Below are 23,020 nucleotides of genomic sequence, written 5' to 3'. Positions count from 1 at the left end.
TTTGGTGAGAAGAACGTGAACTCTGCTCGGGTTCGGCTTCTGTTTATCTCAATAGGAAGGGTAATGGCCATTTCATTTAATTCACTATAGGATGCAAAGCAATCTAGTGAGTAGGGTATAAATCCTGCTTCTCCAGCTGCAGCTCATGAATCACCTGGTCTATAACCATCGGCCAGACAGCACAAACGCATCTCCTCTGAGTTAGCACTTTGCGCGCTCTCAGTAGCGCTCCAGCTTGCCTTAAGCATTCCGTGTCATCTCCGATCCAAGGAGCCATTATCCCGAATCCGACTCCACAGACAACCCATGCCATACATCATCCCACCTCGCTACTGTTGTGGTGGAGCATAATCCAGAGCCGTGAAGAAAGAAACCAAAAGCCATAAATCACATCTTCTGCGTTCTCCGCGCCGATATTGGATACAGCTGCTGAAATTCCAGACGATAACTCCCACAGGGAGTGGGTTTGTGTTTTATTAATCTTGGATGTAGAGATCAGATTTGGGGCGATTGCTCAACTTCATTTGTCGGTGGGTGCACAAAGCCAACCCCCTGAGGCGTTTACTGTCAAGAAAAAGAAAAACATCTTTAGGAGAAAATATTCGCTCAAGCTTGCAGATTACTGCTGAAAACACAGAGCAGGGCGAGATGATGGCCTCGTTCTGCCTGCTCTAATCAGCGGAGAACTGGCTGAAGTGTTCATCAATTCCCCGCCTCAGCGCAGGCAGGTCATCTGACACACCTCGCTTCCTGATGATGCATTAGGATCCTAAACCGTGCTGCTTTTTTTTTTTTTTTTTTTTAAGGCATAGCGCCTTATTGTAAGTAAATGCCTTGGAAAAGGACAGACAACAGTGCAAACAAAAGCATAAAAGGGGTGTGACTGTACCGCAAAGTGTTTATTTCCATCAACAGAAGCGGGAATGAGCCAATCTTTGAGTGTGTGTATATGAATATGAAAAGGCCAACAGGAAGAGCAACCTGCTATCTGCAGCAACAGATGCTTTTGCAGGCTACGGGCAGCCCTGGTTAGACATTTGTCTTTGTTTGCAGACATTAGGGGCAGCTGCCACCAAAGGTCAGTGAAATGTTGGCAGAGCGAGGCCCTGCAGAGGCTGGAGCCACGTGCCCTGGGAGAAGCTGAGGACACACGCCCACTTTTCCAGCCTGTTTTTACCCAAATCTCACTTGAGCAGATATGTTTTGCTAGGTCTGCGGTTGTGGCATCCCGATTTCATCTCCAAAGCTTCATCCTTTCACTCCTTGGTCTAATTTTGTCTATCAAAACGCCAAGATCTACGCAGAACATCAGGATTTAAATGAAGATTAAATCACACAAAGTTACTTGACCGCTACTGAAGGCAGATTGAATTTTAGTTATTGGTGTCGGATTAAATGTGGATGAAGGCAAACGCACAGCACACTTTTCAGGTTTGTAAAACCTTATTTCTCCCTCTGCTTCACAATTGTGCACCATCTCTCAAATAAAACCCCAATGAAACACATCGATGTTTTTGGTTGAAAACATGTGAAAAAGCTCAAGGGGTCTGCATAGTTTCACAAGGCCCAGTATCAGGTTCTGGTCCCCTCCTACACCCCCTACCGCAGCTCCCAGTTGAGCTGCGTTTGAAATGCCATCCCCCTTATAGCTGCACCTCTGGCTGTAACACAAGCCGGGTAAACTTACACCGACCACCATCAGCACCTCCAGCCTCATCTTTTGTGAGGGGTGGTCTAGAGGGACTGACACACACACACACACACACACACACGCACACACACACACACGCACACACACACACACACACACACAAAAACATGAGTAGCTTTCTGGATCACCCATCCTGTGTTTCAGAATCATTCTTGAAGCTTAAAATTTACATAAGAGGGGTCGTTCTTATCTTATCAACGACATTCCAGGGAATCAAAGAATGCTAAAAACAAGGAAAAAATAACATTTTTGTAGCCTCAGGAAGGAAATCAGACTGAAAGTGAAACTTACAAATGCCTTCAAGCAGCTTTTATCTTGTTATACCATCCTAACTGGACTTTTATTGCAATATACTTGCATGCATTTCCTCATCTGCGATAACCCAGTTGAGGCAAAACTCAGGCCTGAATAAGACAAGAAAAGTTGGCTCCAACAACAACAACAAAAAAAACACAGCACACATCCAACAGACCCTTCCATTTACAAAACCAATCGTAATTAAAGTCTTCGGGAGCACTTCAGGACTGGGATGGAGCGCAGGAAACAGACGCCGCTAACAGCGCCCGGAGGAATACATCAGCGAGTTTTCCAGATGCGTTTTGGGGCATCTTTTACGTCACAACTCTGACAAGACAAAGAGGGAAATGTGATCCCGACGTGCCGCTACTTTCCTCTCGTTGCTACTTGAAGAGGGAGCATGCAGAAGGCTAGTGGTTATTTTTAGCCCATTAACTGCACTGTAAACTAATGGATGGTCTACATTGTTGCAGCACTGTCTCCATGCCCAGAATAATGTGCTTCTAGTCTACTGCTTTCTTGATGCAAATCAAGCGTGCTATCGGCCACAGACGGCCTATTATAATGCCACTGTGGGGAATAAAGGCAGGGCAAAGTGGCTCTTTAGTGGCTTTTTCTTGTGTTGTTCAGCTATAAATTAAAAGTCATAGATTGTGGAAAAAAAAAATGTCAGTAGAGAAGGGAATAAACTAGTCAGGCCAGCTTGAGTCACACACAGAAATGCATGTGTTTAACAAGCCAAATAAGAGGCAAAACAGATGTAAATGAAGTGAGGTGGCTACCAAACGAAAGAAAGCGCTGAATGCTGGGTAATATAGAAAAGGAGGAAGGAAAGGACAACATGAAATGAATGCAAAATTGCCAAAAACAATTATTAAAAAAGAAGGGGAAAATAACCTAAATGAAATTAGAAAAGGGTGAGTTCTTGGCTGGAAAATGATCGACTTCTCCGTCCAGTTTCCTGGATAAAAACATACTCTTGACGTCTCTGTGCGTTTTCTGAAAGGATTGAAGGAGAACTGGACGGGTTTTAAAATCAATCCGCCGCTGTTGCATCACCGAGCCACCGACCGAGGTAGCCACAGCTCCGTGTCACTTTGTTTACGGAAAGCTTGTCCAAGGTTCAACACCTTAATGTTGCTTTTTCAAATGCTTCTGATAAAAATATCCAAGGCCGGCGTCCAGTAATCTGCTCTGTTTGAGTGCAGGGCAACACCTTGAATGTGTATTAAGGACGCCAACTGATGCACCATGGCATTCCTGTAGCTGTCAGTTTTGCAATGAATCTGAAGGTACTACAAACAATGACTACAGGCGTCACCATGTTGAAATTTCGACTTTTTAACGTCAAAGCCACGACTTCAGAGGTAACTGAAATGCCGCATAAATCCCACATTGAAGTGTTTTGTGAAACAAACTTTTCCTCTGCCTTATGGCGCCCCTTAGGCCATGGCACCCTGAGTGGAAAGCCATATCACCCATGACAACTCGCTAAGGTCAACCCAGGGTCACCATCTTCTTGTTGTTCAAAACACTTCAAAGACTTCAGTGGAAAACAGTGGAAGACAATTTTCAAGTCATAAATAATCATTTTATGGACGCTCCAGGCTCCAGTGAGAGCTGAGCACATAATAAAGAGACCCAGTGGTCAAACTGGCTGAATGTTATCCAATCTGCTGCGGCCAGCGTCACCCAACAAAGAGGATTAAACCGGTGGTGATGAGCTGCAGAGGAGGGATGGTTCATCACCGGCTGAACATAACCATAACACCCACAGCCCGGTTATTTCACAGCATTTCTCTCATGCTGTATTCCTCAAATTCAGCAGCGAAAGCCCAAACATTGGCTCGACATTCTCCTCGGCCATTACCAGAGGCTGAGCCAGCCTCCTCCCGGTGACAGGGTGGAGACTACATCTTTTTTGTTTAGCTGGATGATGCAGGCAGGGGGGAGAAACTAAAATTCACCCTGGATATACTCCCGGGCAGCGTCAAAGCTGGGCTTTGCCAACAAAAACTGACAAAACGCTCCCAAACAATGAGCTCATGTTGAATTGTCCCTCCCAGGAGAGCGGCGGCTCTTTTCCCAGTCGACCCAAACGCTGCACAGCCCTTCTCCCTGAGAAAGGGATCGTTCAATGGCCGCAGATGAGGCACACGGACTCCCCTCATTCAAACATCCTAACGCAGAAAACAGCCAACAAACAGACACATACACAGGCTGGTATGTTATGTTAGTTATGTTTTTTGTTTGCGTCTTTAAAGTCGGAAAGCTACTTCTTGTTTTCTTTTCCCCGAGGTCACAGTTTGGGATGGGCTAACAATGTGGATACACAACATTAAAGCGACATTTATGACATTTTATCTATATAAATAGCTTTAATAAAACAGAATAAAAGCGATTAAAGTCCCCGACGTGCCAGAATTGACAATTAAATCCACTTACTGTGAAATGGGATTCACAAAGAGGCTTCCCGTTTTTCCCTCAGTGCTGTCCAAGACAATAAATAAATATCCTTGTCCTCAACGGGAGAAAATATCGGGACAAACTCCTGTTACGATGTGGATAATTAACGATTTAAAAATATGAGTCTATTTTAAACTGTCCTCATGTTTCCACGCGCTCCCTCGCCTGCAATCCACAAATCTGTTCCCATTCCCATTCTTCTCTCCCGCAGCTGCTGGGGAGACACGCTGCGCGTCTCCGTCGTTTCCTGTCCAGCCCAGGAACGGACATGGACGCTGCCTTCAGGGGCCGTCGGAAATTACGTTAGAGATGCATCGTCTTGCAAAAAGTTAACACACAACTAAATAAATTATCACATCTGGTCACGTTAAAACTACAAACCTTAAAGTATTTTTTTGGGGGGGGGGGATTCTGCATGAATCTTTTTTTTTTCCGAAAAAAATAAAAATAAATAAAAATCAGAAAATATTTTTGCGTTAATTCAGGGACCCACTATTTCCATCCCTGGTTCTCAAACTGCGGTACATGTACCACTGGCAGTGCTTGGGTTGCTTTTAGTGGTACTACGGTGAAATTTCTGTATTAGTTATTTGAGTACTACATACAAATTAACTACTAAAAGATAAGTTAAACAGCCCTGTCAAAATCTAGACCTAAATCCAAGAATCAGAGATGAGAAAAAAAAAAAATCATGTTCACAGACTCTCCGTCTAATCTGGAGATAATTTGCAAAAAAATAAAAAATAAAAAAATAGCTGCAAAAAAAGAAAGAGAGGTAAACCTTGTATAAGTTTCCATACACTACATAAACTCTCAATGAAATACACAAAATTTCATGTTGTGTGAAGACGCAGGAATCATTTCATGTACAGGGTGCTACCCTCAGGTCTGAGGTGGGTGTTGCAGATCAAAATATTATCATCATCCATATGGATCTCTGTCCTTTCCTGATTTGAATGCTACAAACAAAATAGATATTTTCTTCCTAATTAAAGTTTCTAACACCTATTAATGTAAGTAAACTGACACAAATGGAAACGTGGACAGTAATTTTTTACTTTTAAGTTAAGACAGGGTATTAAAAGGAGGTAAACCTTGTCGGGTACCAATAATGAAGCCTACAGGATGAGCGAGAGCCACCAGCAGAATGATTATAAAGTGCGTTGTTGCCATCTAGTGGATCTACGTGGATGATTCTCCTCACTTTTTTTTTTTACCGAGACATTTATGCTGACAAGTTTCAGACAAGTCACCATCTCCTACACCCTGGTCTGAACATGCTTTGCTTGTACATGCTCCTTAGATAATGACTCATAATACTTTGTGTTTCTTAATCATTTCTCATCAATGTGTCTTTGTCTGCCTGTCAGCGTTTCCTGAAATCACATAATGTCAGGCACATAAATGTCAGCGGAGCGTTTGTTGCCGTCAACCAGAAGGTTCACTCCACCTGGTTCACGGATCGGGTCACTGCCCTTTTTTTATGTAGTTGTGCAATCACAGAAAGGTACTTTGGACAGTCGAGATGTTTGGATGTGTTGCACAATGTTACATTACGAGAATTCCAACTAAAAAGGGAGAAGTCGATGCTGGAGGGTCATAATTTGAACTCTTAGAAGTGACAGCACTGGCCAACTTCAGCCGCACTCACAAAAAACTTGCCAGTCTTTCTCTGCCACTGGCCAAACAAATTTTGGAAGAGGGAGTGTGATGATGTTAGTCTTGGCCATAAACGGAGGCAATCTCAAAGCAACGAGATGTTAAAACTAGATTCTGCAGCAACTGGTAATCCCTTATTTCCACTCTTAGGAGCTTAAACTGTTGGGTGAAGAACATGATGCCATCCCACAGCAGTGTATAAGCAAACTGCTGGTGGTGGCAGGCTAACTTCAAACATCCAAATTCACTAAACAACATGCAACAAGAGTCAGTAGCAGACTAATCTGCAAGTTTCCTTACAAATGTTGCACCGTTTACAGGAAACTAGAGATGCTATCCAACATCTAAGCTGCAAAAGGAAACGTTTCGACAAACAGGAACAACTTCAGGACTTTGCAATAATGTTTTGTTAGATGTGTGTTATTTTTTATAAAATACCACATAAAACCTCACAACATTTTATATTTAAATTCTTTACGTACCCATTTGTGCCGCATGTTATTTTAGTGTTAATTTTAAAGGAATCACACTTATATGACCTTATGGCTTTATTTTCCAGCAAATATGTTCTATTTCTAACAAGTAAGGGCCATCTGGGGAAAATACAGGAAATAAAAACAACACGTATCAGTTTGTTTTGTGTGACCGGTGTGACTTTCATTTCTCCTAGATAAACTCTCTGACAAAATAAATCTCAGAAGTTAAACAGCACACACAAAAGAAAGCAGGAAAAAAAAAAGGCAAATATTTGATGACTTCTTTGTTTAATTCCTGATTCATGATCACAAGCTGTAAGTCACGGGAGGTCGTAAACCCCAGGAGAGAGCGGAAACTTCATAAGAGGAGGCGTTTTCTGCCACAGGATGTTTTCTCTCGAGAAGGCGCGTGAGCTTCAGTCACTGCAGCTCTGTGGGTGAACTTCGTTCGGTGGTAAAGCGAGGATATGATGTATTAACATGACAAGAACACGTGCGTGGAAGCGGGGTTGACTATATCGAGGCGACAGATCAGATTCCTCTGCAAGCACACGGCTTCATGCAGCTCGCCGCAGGAGCTTAAGAGTTGGTCGGTGATGAGGGGAGATCCTTCTGCTGGAAGCAAGTCGTCACTGTCCGTGCAGAAGACGGGACCATGATGGGAGTTTACTGGTTGTTAATAATCCTGCTGAGCTGCACGACATCTGGCAGATGCAACGGTAAGTTAAAAACACAATATAAGAGTTTGCAACTTGCGGTAGAGGTTAAAATGACGATAGGAACGGTTATCAACTTTAGTTAGGCAATTCCAAAGAACACAGTAATGTCTGGTTTCATGTCTTGAATTGTTGCTATTTAATTTATTTATATGTAGAGTTCAACAAAGTAGAAAATTCAAGAAAAGCAGCAAAATACCATTCAGCAACATAGTTAAAGCACTCGCTGCAAACACAGAGTTATGTTGGAGTTTAATGAACTTGACACATAACTTTGTGGTAGCACAGACGCAGCAACACTGGGTGACTCAACTGTGCCACTCGCTTCACAAACTTGTATTTTCATTATGCTTATGAGAGGTAAAAGTGCCTAAAATGGCTGATATTAAGCAGATTCCACTGTGGGCGTGTGGTTGTTGTGAAACAACCATTTCCATTGTTAGACAAAATTAAACCAAAAATATAAAGAAGGGTGGATTTCTGAAGCTCTTTTTTGTTTTATTTTTTTAGTAAAGCTCTTTTGAGTTTTTTGAAGGATGTTTTGAAAATATTAATTCAGAACATACATTTAGCAATCAAGCATGAATGAAATGTACGATCACTGCCCTAAAAACTGAACTAATGCTTAATCTCGTTCACGTTTTTCTCTTCAGAGCAACAGTGGGACGTGCAATGCACAACAGCAGAAAGCCCCAAGTATGTGTTTGTGCCTTGCCCAAACATGTCTGCCGGACAAGTCAAAGCCAAGAGCGAAGACACTGACGTGACATATAAGCTTTTCAAGAACGAGAAGTTGATTCAAGTGTGCCCCAAAACTCAAAAACTGTGCAACCAAACCGATCCAGACATCCACCCAGAAAAAGACGAGAACGGGACACTTGCTGGTTTCAGGCTCACGAGAAAAGCAGTCCCAAAGCAAGCCATCTACAAGTGTGAGGGTAAAGTTACTTACCCTCCTCCTGTCATCAGCACCAACAGTACAGTCCTGATCCTTGAGGAAGGTGAATATGTCAGAGATTACGTCATTTCGATATTAAATGTGCATACTGTAGGATTAACTTTAAAAGAAAACTTTAACATATGGTACTTTCAGGACAAGGATGCCCGCGCAAAACAGAAGAATGTAAAACAGACGAACCAGAAGAGCAAAAAACAGGCATACCTGTATGGATCTGGATGGTGGTTGTTGCACTTCTTAGCACCTACAGCCTAGCAGCTACTATTACTGCCTTGATTATCTGGGTAAGTAATTCCTGCATGTCACCCATCCCAAGGAGAAAACTAAACCATTAATTGTTTTTTTTCCCAGTGCAAAGTAAAAATATATATATATTTATGTATATATATATTTTTTAATTTTTTTTCTATAGAACAAAGTAAAAAAAGTTTCTCCACAGCTAACAATCCATTACAAATCTTTTGAATAGCTTTAATATGCATTATAACCATGTAACTAAACATTTAGGCGTCTGTGATAGTAGAAAAAACACCAAAAACAGAAGCTGGATAATAAAATGTCTATCAAGAATGTTTGCAACACTTTAGAAGCTACCAAGACGTAAGCAAACGTTAGACATCTAAATGTTAGTTATTAAATGGTAATTATCCATTAATTAACCCAAAGTACATCTTAATTGGTACATGTTAAATGTTGTAATTCAGCATCATGTAACTAATATTATCAAATGTTTCTAAAGCAAATATTAACAAGGAATTTAGAAACGTCAAGCATAAAAATTAAGCATTTTGTAATGTAATTTAAGCATGCTGGTTGCAGTGTACTGACTGCAATAACGAAAAACTGAACGCTGACAGAATCAAGAGAACGTCTGGTTTCCTGGTCGGGTAAAACATTCAACTTTCTCTTCAGTTCTTTTACAAGATTTAAAAAGTTGCTGAAGTGAATAATTACAGCTGGAAATGTTTGGAGTTTCGTGAAGGTAACTTCTAGCCAGTCTCCAAATTTGAATATCTCACTGAATGACATTTTCACACCCAGGATAAATGACAAGATTTTGCTTGGTCAGTTTTTTTGGTTTTTTTTGTATATCAGTCACCCAAAATTTATGCTGTCAAGCAAAAAAAAGTTTCTGCTTTGGTTTTTGCACATGTGAAAGCTGTGCAACCCCAGAGTTCAGGCAAAATAACTTCTTCGATATCTGACGTCAACATCTACCTTCTTTGCATAACATGAGGCTGGCAGCGGCTTTTGTGTGACTGAACCAAATGATGAGCAGCACGTCAAATCTATACTGCATGGATCTATATAGGCTACGCACAAAGACGGTGGAAAATAAGTGATGAAACAACTTGATAAACTACAAACATAATCCTATTTAGAAACAGACGACTAAAAATAAGTAAATGCAACTTTAAATTATATGTCATTTTTAAAAACCATGTTTTAGGAATACTTAGCTCCTCAAGAAATATGTCACTAGTTAGTTATTTGATTAATTATCTGACTGGTGGTAACTTTGTAGAACCTGACATTAAAAGCTTAAGCATGTATTTATTTAACTGAGAGGAACATAAATCCTTGATATTCATGTGTATTTTATTATAAAACAACATTTTTGGTGCTAATGGCTGCTAGAAAAAAAAATACAGTTAAAGGGTTTTTTCATGCAGTTTTACCATATTTAAAAGTTAACATGCTCAGCTTTAAGGCTGTAACCACCAACAGTGTCGACAACACGAAAGGTTTATGAAACAAGGATCTCAGATATCTGTCAAATGGTCAGACATTTGCGATATAAAAATGTGAAAGCAGAAGTATTTTTCGTCAAAGAAAGCATTCAGGTCTGGCTGGAATAATCTAAAAGCATAGGAGAGAGTTTATTTAAAGCTAATTTTAAAAAAAAGCCTGTCTGAATAGGGCTACAAGACATTAGGAAAAGATGGAATATGTGTGAAAGTTGCAAGAGCAATATATTGCCTAAAAATAAATAGGCAAAGCGTAGATGTCTTTCTGCTTTGCACTCATGGCAAACAGACTCAGAGTGAAACACGGCGACAGTATCAACATTATATGGGGTATATTTTTCTCAGATAAAACCAGGTCAAGTTAAATAAAACTGTGACTTGTTGCAGATCTCAGTCAGTTCCAAAATAAGAATGGCTTCACCTGAAAAAAAAATAAAAAATCGTTCCCCTAATTCTTGTACGTTTCTCGACTGAATTGCACAGGACGTATGTCACATTGATGGTAAGAGTTTGAAAATGTTTCTTCACGATCTCCTGCGTTTTAGACGTCTCCCAACCAAAATGGATTAAAACTACATTATACACATTTTAAAAACATTTTTCCAACTCGTGAGCAACAACTTGACTTCAAACTTCGATCATATCTGCTACTTTTCCGTGTGTAGATTTACAGCTTCAAGTCACTGATTCAGTTGCTTTGAATGTCTCGCAGTACAAAATGAAGGATGCAGATTCCCAGAGCGACTACATGAACACCAAACCCAGACCTCCTGCGAAACAGAGGAAGAAAAGAGGAGTCCAGCATCCTATACCAAGACACTTCTGATGAGTCGGACAGCCCTGGATCATTTTCCTTGCTATTCCTCATCTGTAGGACTTACAATGAATATAACATAACTGTAATCGGTTTCTTTTGTTTAATTTTTTTTGTGTGTGTGTGTTCATCTCTAGCAAAAGCAGCGCTTCCTTTATGTGGGCGTCTGAAACAATGATGCGTATATTAAAGACAGTGTCAGGTTTTGCTCACTTCCTGTTTCGCTCACTGTAAAAGAAAGATGTGTTCTTGGGAACCCCTATCTTTGTGGTCGAAACAGAAGGTGGTGCCTCAATGAGGGGACTTAACCACATTTAAAGAGTTCTCTTGAGTTCGCAAATCAGTGCAACACCTTGTGGATCAACACTGACCACAACTTAAATAAATTGTTTAAACAAGGCGCAACGCCTCTCCTGCGAACGTGTGTCCTCATTCATTTTCTGAGAATCAACACAGAGACCGAACTGAGGTTGATGACTAGCATAAACACAAGGAGCTGCAAGCAGACTGAAAATAACAAGCTGCACCATTTCCTGTCTCCCTACATTTATGTTTTTTTTTTCCCTCTCTCTCTCTCTCTTCGGTTGTTGGTACTTTCTGCAGAGGTCGGAGCTTCAAAGGCACGCCACCTTTACTGTGCTCACCTTGCAGTTTCTGTGCAAGCGCTCACGCTGGTTTTATTGGTTTCATTTAGTAGCAAGTTTCTTTTCACAGTCACCACAAGCACTGACGGAATTAGCACAGCGTTTCTGTGAAGCCTTTAAACTGATTTGGGAGTTAAGCAGATGACTAAAAACACATATAAATTTGTCATTTGACAGTTATCGTGCCAGTTTTTTTTTCCATATTGACTGAATAAGCAACTCTCAGAAGAAAAGATCATCTCAGGTATTTGCTGTAATGCCATTACAAAGCTGTTTGAAATCTTAAAAATAGAAAAGGTTTTTCTTATTACAAAAAAATGCATTTCAAAGGAACGGCTCAGTTCTTTCGTGCCGACCAAAACAGAAAATACATTCAAAGCCCTTCATTTTTAAACACTTCATTAATATCATTATATACACGTTTTCATTTTGACAAAGAATTAATTTGCACAATAAAGTCTGAGCCATGTAGAGAGTCCTGTTTGATGTGTTTAGGATTCCACATGTCCCACTTGTGGTTGTGTTTCTGATGCGTCTTCTGGAAAAATGAGTCCTCGCAACTTCTCTGTCATCTCCTCCTCAGATAAAGATTGTAGAAGCTCCTCCGTTACCTTCAGATGAAGAATACAAATTTAAGCTTTGCTTCATCTGATACCAGCCGCTACTTCAACATACACAACTACATCAACCTGCTCGCATTTTATTAACGTCACGTTGCAGGAAGACGTTAAACAGACATTGCCTACAGATTTTTAAACCGTACGAATTCACATCATACTTAAAGCAATGTTCATTCAATACATTTAATAAATTGCTAAAGTATGGGCTGCGTATTAAGAAATTGAGTAACCAAACTGTTACTGAGAGACAACAGGGAAGATTCATGGGTACAATAAGACAAAAGTCTCACCAAGACAGGAGTGTATCCCAGAAACTTCAGATGACGGATCTGGAGAGCGAGGGGCCCCCGGGGCTGTGACGTACCAAAGCAATAACTAGAGTTTGGTGTATAAATAACAGCAATTCTAGAACAAGAAGCAAACATACAAAAAAAAAAGATGTGTCAGCTTTAACAAAAAACAAAATATCCCTCTTTGAGGGAGAAAACAAAAAAGTAAAGATAAACTTCTTCGGTATGATTACTTACATTTTTCATGATCTTTATGCAACAATTGTTGGGTGTTTTAAAACCCTTTCTGAATAGTTTGCCTAGGTTATTCCAGTCGGTGTGTTTACTTTGATTATTCCCCTTTTCTTTTCTTTTGCTTGGAGTCTTATGTCTAGTTTTGTTCAGCACCATTTCATTGTTGCTGTAGTTCCTTATTATTAGTTTCTTAGTGCTACGCGTCTGCATTTGTCCTCATATTCTGAGGTTCCTGTCAGGCCTGTTTCTCCTTTTAGCTCCAGTAGCTATTTGGTTGTACTTCAGCTTTTATGTCTTTGCAATTAGGCCCCTTGTACCCACCTTTGCCACCCCATCTCAGTTATACCCCAGCTATTTAAGTTCCAAGCTTTTCTTTGTCCAACTCTTCTTTGTTCAGCTCAGGTTAGTTTCCTTCTCGTCCCAAGCAGGATTTTTAAGTTGTTGAAGTTTTTGCTTTTTAATGAATCGGAAAACATTTCAGCAGTCATCTGAACATCTTTCCTGACACTTTATTGTTGATTTTGTTAATGTTTGTATTCTTTTTAAATGTTGCCAGTTTACTACGGTCTAAATTCAAAATATGGCTTGAAATAAACTCATGTTCGACAGTACTAATAAAGTGTTATGACGCATATATTCATACCAATATCATTCCAATTAAAAAGCTAAGTTAACAGTTGCAGCTGTTTTTATTTCAGTAATTTGGCGTAGAATTATTAATCCAGATAAAAGCAGGGGAGAAATAAAATCCCAACACTTAAATGACAGTAAATATAAAAGTTTACTAAATTCCCCTGTATCGAAAACTAGATATAATAAACAGCTTAAAAACAGGGTCAAAGTGCAGATGATGAGATAGAAATCAGAAAAAGATGTACAGTGTAACTACTCAGACTGCTTTGCAAAGTCTACAATTCAAAAATGACTAATTGTTTTTTGGTAAATGTTTTTGAAATCATCACAATCAGCGGAAAAAGAAAAAACTCCTTTATCAACAAAAACGCTCAGGCTGCCCACGCATTAAAAAACTAAACTTCTAAGCTGTTCTTTGACTTTAAAATGACAAAAATATTAATGAATACATTCTACTTGATTTATTGTTGAGGAATAAGTCCTCAGCAAAGATGCGATAAAGTTTCATTTCTGAAAAACTTTGCCTGTTACGCTGCTGATATGAAACACCCTCAAAAACGACTTGAATCTCCAAAAGACGTCTCACCAGAAAGACTGACTCTTTATTAGTCTTTTGAGTTATTTATAGTCATTTTTTAAAAAAGTTGCATGAGGAGAAACTTATGATGGATGCAATAAAACTGGTGTCAACAATTAATCAATAGAGGAAACAACAGAACAAAAATTACAACATCTGTAGGACAGCAGTTGTACGTGAGAAATCACAGAGGATATCATTGCCTGGAAACATCATTACCTGCTTTCATAGCAAACTTTACAATATGACATAAGCGTTTACTAAAAAAAAAAACAAAAAAAGAAAAACCTACCACAGACTGCAGATTTCCCCCCCCAAAAAAAAAGCTGAGCTTAATTGCGAGACCAACCAGTCTACTGCTGCCATTTCCTTACCTTTGACTGCTCTCTGCTGGGGAAACGCTACTTGTTTCCGTCACACACGGCTGGTTTGGAAGAGGTTTGGTTACAACAGCATCTGAGAGCGAGAACATAAAAACACGTGTGTTGAACCAGTTCGTGCACGCCAACGTCCTTCCTCCAAGACCAAGACCAAGATCTTTACCTATGATGTAGAAGTTCTCTACCACCAACATTTCCTGCAGCGTTGCATTCGCCTGATCTGCCAGCACACTCTGCAGGCTGTTTGAGAGGCGCGGATTAACCGACGGGTTGGGAGTGGGGCTCCCCAGGACGGAAGGGGGGACAATCAAAGGCTGAGGAAGAGGAGGACGGTCCAGACGGAGACATATGTCCACTCTCTGAAACATTCTCTCCTTGCTCTTTGTGAGACTTGTAGCTGAGAAGAAAATAGTTTAATTTAGAAATGCAAAATCAAACACACAAATGAAATACAGCCTAACCTGTCAGACAGTGCAAGTTTATGGGATGATTATCCTTACATGCTAGCTGCTCCAGCGTACTACTGCTCAGGAGCTGCTCCAGGAGTGCAGATGGGAAGTGATTCATTCCACACAGGTAGTAGGCAGCCTTTAGCAACTCCAACTCAGACATTTTGGGCAGGTAGGAGATGAGAGCATGGCTGAGACTATCAAGAAACCTAAAGATGTGAAAAACAATAAAGGAAAAAAAAATCTATCTTCATATGTAACAGCAGCAGTTAAACACTTAATATACAACTCCTAGATGTTTGAAATATTAGCCTCAATGTTTCTACAAGCAGAAGTTGGCAAAAGCCAAAGCCTGATTCATAGAATGCTGCTCTAACAATTTAAAGAAAAACAGAAAAAGCAGCCCATACGAGGACATAGCTGTTTTATTGTCCAATAACATCTTCATTTTATGAAAAACTTTCAGAACAAAGTAGGAAATTTATGCTTACTTAATGTGATTGTTTTGTGTGCTCTATATGTGCGATTTAATATAATATTACTTATTATTTTGGAGAAAATCCTAATTACAACATGCAGAGGCACATAGCATTTTCCCTCAATGGTAAGAGCTTGGTGACTGCTGTGTATGTGTATGTGTGTGTGTGTGTGTGTGTGTGTGTGTGTGTGTGTGTGTGTACACATTACATTTATACACACTTTAACTTGAAGGGCTCCCTTGCTTTGACAATATGAAGTGAAGTTAATGTCCAAAACAATAAAATTATTAAATCATACTCACCTTAGCTTTTTTTTTTTAAACTTGGTTTTGTTGCCAGAGTAACTGTAGAGGTCAGATAGTGATCCAGGTACGACAAGACACCAGAGGAACAAATCTGCACCTTCTTCTAATTCATCACATCTAGCACTTCTCTCTGAACATTAAACTGGCACACAGTCTACACCTGAACTTAAACTTTAATTTATCTGCTAATTTTGTTTGCTAATATATACTTAAAAGTAAAAAAAACATCTTTAGTCAGACAATTCTGATTGCTAAGGAACAGTTGGTGACTTACGCCTGTCTTTGATGCCGCAGATCATAGTTAAGCGAGGAGTAAGAAGCTAAGACAGACATGAGGTGTTTAAGGGTGAGCGCATCAGGGTTGGCAATCACTTTTTCAGTGTAAGGCTCCATTAAGGAGGTAGGACAGAAGAGAAGATCCTTAAATGCAGACAGGAAGAAGACCAGCTGAAAAAAAGAGGGTATATTATTATGCAACTGAATATAGTTAGAAGTTTAGAAGATAAATGTCTCTTCCAGCACCTGTTTATCGGTCCATATGTCAAATGTGGAGGCAACATGGTCTGAAATGCTAGTAAGCAGGTCTGTGTCTCTGTAGAGAAGCTCCTTATAGGACTGCATTACGTTGTACAGAATGTTAAAAGGAATGTGATGAAGGTTTTCTGCCAGAAAACACAGAAATAGAAAGAAAATACACAATCAGTACCAGTGAATACAGCTCCTACATACCTTTTTAAGTTTGCCAACAGTTCAAGTGATTCACAAGTCTTTCTTTGTGGTTAAGGGTTCACCTTTGATTTTATCACTACAAACTTTCAGCAGCGGTTTGGAGTGGAACCCAACAGCGGCCATGATGAAGGTCATGTGTTGGGCGTTGGGGAGGCTGAACTGGTCGGTCATTGATAAAGCCTTTCTCTGAAACACACAGGGTACAGAAAATCTGACGAGGCAGATTTGGTCCAGCAGAAAATAACACATAAGGTGCTTCACAAATACAGGTCAGTTTTGAACTTTTTCGGCATTTTGATTGGAAAACGATGGATGGGCGAATGGATGGTTAAATTAAAGCTACAAACATATTCAATTAATATCATTATTGCAAATTCACTATGTGTAAATGACCTCAAGAATACACTGGAATTTGTGGCTGTAAAGTGGGTGAAAGTAAAAACAAAATTTCAACAAGAACGAATAGATTTGCAAGGTGCTGTACATTTATTTATAATTTCAGATAATTAAGAGAAAAATCAGAAAACTTAAAGTGGTAAAGACTCAAACTTACCTCTAGTTTCTGTCTGAGCTCTCTTGGAGCATCTCTTCCCAGGAGTCGCATCATGGTCTGGAGAGTCAAAACATTTTGAATCTCAGGAAGACGGACCTCAACCACCAGCCTGAAGGATAAGGAAACTCTGTAAAACAAGCTTAAAAATCAACTGATCCTACCTGATACTTAAATTAAAATATCAAGTGATACCTCATGCCTTCCTTTAATGCATTCACATTCTGACTAGCCTTCATACGCTCCAGAACAGAGGCCAACATGGACAGCGCTTTCTCATCAAAGTCATTCAGTCTCTCCTGTTTATGAATAAAACAAATTAGGGTCAACATGAAAACAATAGAGTGTCTTTAAATTGAAGAAGACAATCTCTGACTGCTCACCTGGCAAGTTCGAAGGAAGGTCTGGATCACACGGCTGTGCTGAGCCACCCCCAGGTTGACCACACTCAAAAGAGAGTAGGCAACGTCCTCGTTACCCATGTACTGGATAGACCTCGTCGCCCTTTGCAGAAGATTTTCAAATTCAGGATGCTCAAACATCAGCTGCAACTCGTAGCGCCGCTGTTCGTCCGACATCTTCTTTGTAGAGAACCACATGCGGCTGAGGCACTGGCTGATCTGTCGATTTGTGGGCGCGTACTTGGATGTGAGGTCTAACACGTCTGATGGGGAGCTGCAGCGACGCAGGAGTTCCAGGAACGGGGAAGTCCTCTGACTCTGCTCTGAGGTTGTCTTGTTGAGTTCATCAGTAGAAAGTGAATTCTCTGTAGCGAGACTGTTGCCATCTTTTAGGCCTTCATTGTGTTTCTCACCATAGGAATAGAATCTTGTGGTACTAAGAGTCCCATAAAGGCAGCTTTGGTTCATCCTCCCGCCCCAGAAGCCTGTAAAACCATTTCTAGATAAAGAGGAGTCTTTAATTGATGCTAGCACTGGGATACTAGTCCGTTTCCATGGAAACCTGCGGCAGCAAAGGCGCAGTGACCATTTTATGATGTCATTTGTCACCCATATATTCATATTGTGGAATTAGATTGAGTTTAACTACCTAAATATGTAAATAAAACTGTTTTTTGTTTGCTCGTCTGAAATAATATGCAGGTCATGTATATTTTAATATCAAGCAGGTGACACGTAAACAGGCAATACGTTACTTATTTCCAATTTTAGTCAGTAACACTCTTAAATAGAAACCAGGCACAAGAAATTATGTGTTGGTAGGAAAGACCAAAGTATTCGGCTAACAAGGTCAAATGCTTCCTTCCAGTTAGGAAATGACAAGCTAGCTCTCGCTAGCTGTCCCTTTTTTAAGCGGAACACAAACACATGCAATGCAAAAACTGTTCTGTAGGCTTTGCACTTGCCACTCCATAAAGAGTCGAAAAGAAATTGTCTTTTAGTGATAGTGAATAACGCTAAAAAATAAGATAAATCTTGCCTAACTCATGTTAGCGTTCATTCCCATGTGCAGTTTAAAGTCTCGTGCGCTGCAGTATTGTGTCCCCCCAGCAACGCCTTCTCTTTACTTCAACGTCACGTTGTCGGTCAAAGTATTTAAAATAATAATTCCTAAAAAATAATATATGCTTATATCAGAAACTATGTCTTCGTTGGTTTTTCTCACATGTTGAAATCTGAAAAAAGTTTACAAATATATTTTAAGGATTTATGAAAAATGTTACCTACACGGATTCAAATATACGCAACAACTCACCTCGGTTGCCAAGCAACAGACGCCTTGTGTTTTCAATGGTTAAGATTTGAAAGTACCTTGTAAAATGGCAAAATTTGTGCTCGCTGGTAATCCTTTATCTTATTTTATTTTAAGTTTTAGAATATATTTCTAATGATAATAATAGTTACATGAAGGACGTATCAAAAATTTCCACATCTATAGGTAAGGCGGACTGTCCTCTGTATGCCCAAGCGGAGCGGTTAGCAGACACTCTGCAGCGAACCCTTCCGAGCTTCAAGGTCCATAAGATCCCCGTCCTGCCATCTGAGTGGGAGGTTGTTATGACTCTACCATTTTACAGGGTTTTAATGTGACTTGTGCCACCTTTGTTGTAGTAAGTGAAAAGAGAGAAATATGAAGTTAACATTATGGACATTAAGAAATACAAAAGTATCATGCCATCCATTACGGAAGCCGAGAGGGGACGTTTTCCGGAAGCAGATGTTAGACTATATTGTTCCCAAAAAAACTCAAAAACAGTCCCTACTGTTATTTGTACAGTTTTCCCCCCTCCCCATTTCTTTTTAATAGTCTTCTGTTATTTTTTATGGATTAATATACATCAGTACTCTGCCAAATATGTTTAATAATAATACTTTTTAATCTATCCTTTTCTCAGTTATGTTTTTATACTTGTATCTCTGTGTGAATCTGCTTCGATTTGACTGTCACTTTGCCGCTGGTAATTTCCTTCAGAGAGACAATTATGTTATTTCTATTCTATTCCATTCTATTCTATTCTAATGCTGTAATTTCACCATAATAAATCATTTTTATGTTTTATTTACTCTTGTTCATCCTTCCCTATTTGTCTCTACACTTCTGCTTTTACTCTTCTTACAGAGATGGCTTGAATTAACATGCAATAAAAATGGCTGGAAACACGAGGAAAGTCCCTTAATTTGGAGGGAGCTAGTCGAACAAGGGGGCAAAGGGATGATCTTGGGTGGTTACAATGACTTTGTGGACCATTGCCAGGTAGAAACTGACATGTTCTCTGGTTAAACATACAAATCACCTATTGACTTTTCTGCTACTGCTACTATTATATTAACTGCTATTGTTCAAGTCAGCCCAAAATCTCCTTCCTTGACTTTTAAATCTACTTCAAATACCTTTATATTTTTGAAGTTAGTCAGTGTGTGTGTTTTTTTTCTTGTGGTCTCACTTTGTTATCATGCTTAGAAAATGTAGTCTTCAGTAGTTCTAGTTTCTCTGTAGATGTTATTACTCTTCATTCAAACCATCTTGTGAACTTATCTTTTTTTAAAAAAGGCCCAGATTTGGCCCCCCCGGCCCTTGAGTTTGACGCCTGTGTTTTAAAGGGTAGTTCCAAACTCCATGGATATGTTAAGAATTAATCTTCAGATTAAATTAATTGTCAATTATTGTTGCTTAGGTCTACTACGGCGTCACGTCGAAAATACCCGACGATGAGCTGGAGACAATTGTAGCAGAGAATCTGGAAACACAACTTAACCTCATTGCTGAAGAACAGTATCGCCTCAGTCTAATTCATCCCTGCAACGTATGGATCACAGGGTAAGTCAGGATGAATGTTTCGAATGGAAATACCCCTACAATCTGTTTGCCTTGACATTTCTTCTGTTTTTTGTTTGTTTGTTTTTGTTTTTTGCAGCGCTCTCTGCTTAACATCCCAAATCTTGATCCCATTCCTGCTGTCCGATGAGGCGTTCCCTGACGTTCAAACGGTTGCCCTCCATCTGCTGCACCTGAGCGGAGATGAGGAAGACATGCAGACGCTCAAGTTGGACACTGAGGATTTGGCACTCGGTCTGCTCTATCGGGTACATCGCCTTGACGTAGCTTAAGTCGTGCAGATTTAAAAATGTAATCCAACACAGTGAATTCACAGGTGACGGTTCACACAGATCTGGAACAGGCTTTCCATGAAGCGCACGTCGTCATTCTGCTGGACGATTTCAATGCCGATTCAGAGAATGAGAGCGACGAGGCCAGGAAGCAGCGAGTTAAAAACCTATCTGAGCGCTACAGAGAGTATGGGCGCCTCATCGACGGACGCGCCGACAAAGAGGTGAAGGTGATAGTGTCCGGGATGTCTTTCGTCAACATGAGATGCTCGCTGCTTGTGGAGAGCGCTCCTTCCATCAACAGCCACCAGTTTGTTGCCATAGCATCCCAGCTAGTGAATGAAGTTAGAGCTGTGCTCGCAGACAAGTTGTGCGTGATGCCATCAGGTGTGTATTATATTTCTTGTTTATGCATATATATATATATATATATATATATATATATATATATATATATATATATGTATATATACATATAAAAAGAAGATAAGTAAAACAAGAAACAAGTTATCCTAATTTGATCTTCCTCTGCTTCAGATGTCATGGATGTCATTGTGTGGGGGAACATCAGTGGCAGGTTCGTCATTGACCTGCGGTGGGCGAAAGTTTTCAACTATCCAGGGGCGATCAGGGTACCGCCTTCCTTTTCCCAGCCAGTCCTCAGGGTTTTATACGACAGGTTTGTTTGACAAGACTCCAGCTAGTTTTACAATAATCCTTTTTCTTTTTAATGTAGGATCATTGAACACGCAGTGAAATATTCAAGTGATTCTGTTGCAATTGCACATAACGCTGTGTGTAACTGTGTAAAAGAAAAGTTGAGTGGAAGGAAAAAAGTGCATTAGCTGCTTTACTGACCTTGATTGGCCATCAAATGTACCTGACTTCAATCAATCAATCAATAAAAAAAAGTGAACACGAGCTGTTTAGCTGCATGGAATAATTATCTAAATTATTAGAAATCGTAGTGAAATAAATTAACATTTCAGTTTAATTCCACCCAGTTGGCAGAGTTCACATCTGCCAGCTCAGCCTGTGCAAACAATGTCAGCACAATGCACCTTGATTTGCAATCTACCCCGAATGATCGCATGCATGATGTGCAATGAAGCAAAACAAAAGGTAAAAGCTTCCTTTTGTTCCAGAAAATGGTTGGAAACAGAATTTAAACCACTGGTCCATCAGCGGCGTCAGGTCTTGCTTTCAAACACCGGGCGGGAAGCCGCAATATCAGCCACCAACGGGATCCTGCAAGTGCTGAAGGCTTGGCATGGAGCTTATGGTCCAGATAAGTTTTTTTCAGTCGGTATAACTTGCACAGGTTAGGACCCGGGCGCACGGATTTACGCAGCAGGAAATCGAAACGTGCGTCGATATGAATACTGTTACAACTTTCTGTACTTAGACTTCTACAATCTTCCACATGACATCATCATCTCAGCTCCGGTCACATGGACGGAGGGCAAATGGTCTCTTCTGAAGGGTGTGACTGTTGAAGGAAAGATGTTGGAGGAACTCAACCTTTGTGCAAATGAGCTGCAGCAGGTTTGGCACAACACACACACACACACAAAATGACCTACTGTTGACTAAATATTGTTTAGACCTGCACTCAGGTCATCTTTTATGCTGTTTTTTTTTCTTTTTTTTTCTCGACGATCTGAAACATGTTTTTACATACAGTCCCAACTTAATAGAGTGTTTTCTTTTCATTCCGTTTTCCAGGAAAAGGAAACCCAATTACAAGATCCTGTTTGAAAGACGTGAAAACAAATAAAATGTTTGGTCAATGCCTTCTCATTTGGTTTCAGTTATTAAAAATATATTCTTCCCCCCCCCCTCATAATTATTAAATGTCACTTTTTATAGTAGCTAAACATAAAATTATTTTGTTAGCATCACACGTTACCAACCCATCTCCATGTACAGAAGTCTTTAAACATTAAACTTTTATTTCCATCATTAGTAACAAAATATCAAACTGAACCTCTTTTCACCTGAAGCATTCAACGGTTTGTTGTTGATGGTTTTTTTTCCATCACAAGTTGTGCAGTACTTTGTCTGAAGACAAGGAGAACTTGAACAGAGTGCTTTTTTTACATGCAGAAAATACACTTTCCATCTTTTTTTTTCTTCTTTTTTTTTGCATTTCTACACTATTAACAACTGGGAGAGAACAGATCAGAGATTAGTAGAAATACGATGCACTACGACTGGTCAGGAAACGGAGACATATTCTGCTGTGTTACGTTCGCTTTTGTACAACCTGAGTCGGATGCTGAGTCGTTTATGAAAGCAGAGAAGGCCCCTCTGTATGGACTTGATCATTTCTGAGCAAATTGTTGTAACAATTCCCAAGCCGTTACAGGATAGGGAGTAAAAGAAAAAAAAAGAAAAAAAAAGACATCCCCTGAAAACAAGATTTTCCTACATGCGTGATGCACCGCATGCATGAACAGTAACAAACAGTGACAGCTATACACATGTAGGGCCTACATAACATTTTTTTCAGTCACAAATGGACCAATTATGTACAGATGACAATAGAAAAAAAAATAGCATCCTTCTTCTGTTTCGCCACGCATGAAAGTCACTTGTGTGCCATTTCTTTATTCATAACATCCAATAATGTCAAAGCTGCCATTTGCAGGCAATGAGTCACTAAAAAAAAACTGCTTCTTTTTTTTTTAAAAAAAAGAACAAAAAAACAAAAATG

At 39.8% G+C, this 23,020-nt stretch overlaps 4 protein-coding genes across 11 annotated transcripts in view; 2 read left to right on the top strand and 2 right to left on the bottom strand.

Annotated features, from left to right (window-relative positions):
- Positions 1-4,729, bottom strand: part of raph1b (Ras association (RalGDS/AF-6) and pleckstrin homology domains 1b) — a 36,295-nt gene extending 31,566 nt beyond the window's left edge. For all 6 annotated transcript variants that reach the window (XR_001425718.1, XM_015038155.1, XM_015038156.1 and 3 more), the window contains exon 1: positions 4,454-4,729. The gene's annotated coding sequence lies outside the window, so the exon portion shown is untranslated. The remainder of the gene's footprint in view (positions 1-4,453) is intronic.
- Positions 4,730-7,010: 2,281 nt separating this feature from the next.
- Positions 7,011-11,265, top strand: LOC106950962 (uncharacterized). Its single transcript, XM_015038154.1, has 4 exons — positions 7,011-7,328; positions 7,979-8,326; positions 8,419-8,567; positions 10,744-11,265. The coding sequence occupies exons 1-4, from the start codon at positions 7,265-7,267 to the stop codon at positions 10,855-10,857; spliced, it is 675 nt and encodes a 224-aa protein (XP_014893640.1). The 5' UTR covers positions 7,011-7,264; the 3' UTR covers positions 10,858-11,265.
- A 606-nt stretch (positions 11,266-11,871) lies between these two features.
- Positions 11,872-18,223, bottom strand: fastkd2 (FAST kinase domains 2). Its single transcript, XM_015038149.1, has 11 exons — positions 17,119-18,223; positions 16,931-17,034; positions 16,739-16,847; positions 16,248-16,371; positions 15,979-16,118; positions 15,731-15,903; positions 14,724-14,881; positions 14,387-14,620; positions 14,218-14,299; positions 12,400-12,514; positions 11,872-12,100 (listed from the first exon to the last, which is right to left on the bottom strand). The coding sequence occupies exons 1-11, from the start codon at positions 17,755-17,757 to the stop codon at positions 11,981-11,983; spliced, it is 1,998 nt and encodes a 665-aa protein (XP_014893635.1). The 5' UTR covers positions 17,758-18,223; the 3' UTR covers positions 11,872-11,980.
- A 194-nt stretch (positions 18,224-18,417) lies between these two features.
- Positions 18,418-22,104, top strand: mdh1b (malate dehydrogenase 1B, NAD (soluble)). 3 transcript variants are annotated; one of them, XM_015038152.1, is made up of 10 exons: positions 18,418-18,537; positions 18,635-18,747; positions 19,316-19,450; positions 19,872-20,014; positions 20,112-20,280; positions 20,349-20,691; positions 20,842-20,983; positions 21,450-21,625; positions 21,710-21,849; positions 22,030-22,104. In XM_015038152.1, exons 1-10 carry the CDS (start codon positions 18,516-18,518, stop codon positions 22,060-22,062), a joined length of 1,416 nt encoding a protein of 471 aa, XP_014893638.1. In that variant the 5' UTR covers positions 18,418-18,515; the 3' UTR covers positions 22,063-22,104. The 3 variants fall into 3 exon arrangements, with proteins under 3 accessions (XP_014893638.1, XP_014893636.1, XP_014893639.1); XM_015038150.1 differs by having other exon boundaries at positions 18,635-18,774; XM_015038153.1 differs by lacking the exon at positions 18,635-18,747 and having other exon boundaries at positions 18,454-18,537.
- Positions 22,105-23,020: the final 916 nt, after the last annotated feature.

This window comes from Poecilia latipinna, unplaced genomic scaffold, assembly GCF_001443285.1.
Source record: "Poecilia latipinna isolate Pla-1442-1.1 unplaced genomic scaffold, P_latipinna-1.0 Scaffold432, whole genome shotgun sequence".
NCBI lineage: Eukaryota > Metazoa > Chordata > Actinopteri > Cyprinodontiformes > Poeciliidae > Poecilia > Poecilia latipinna.
The sequence above is the reverse complement of the archived record's forward strand: the minus strand, read 5'-3'. Positions and strand labels throughout refer to the sequence as shown.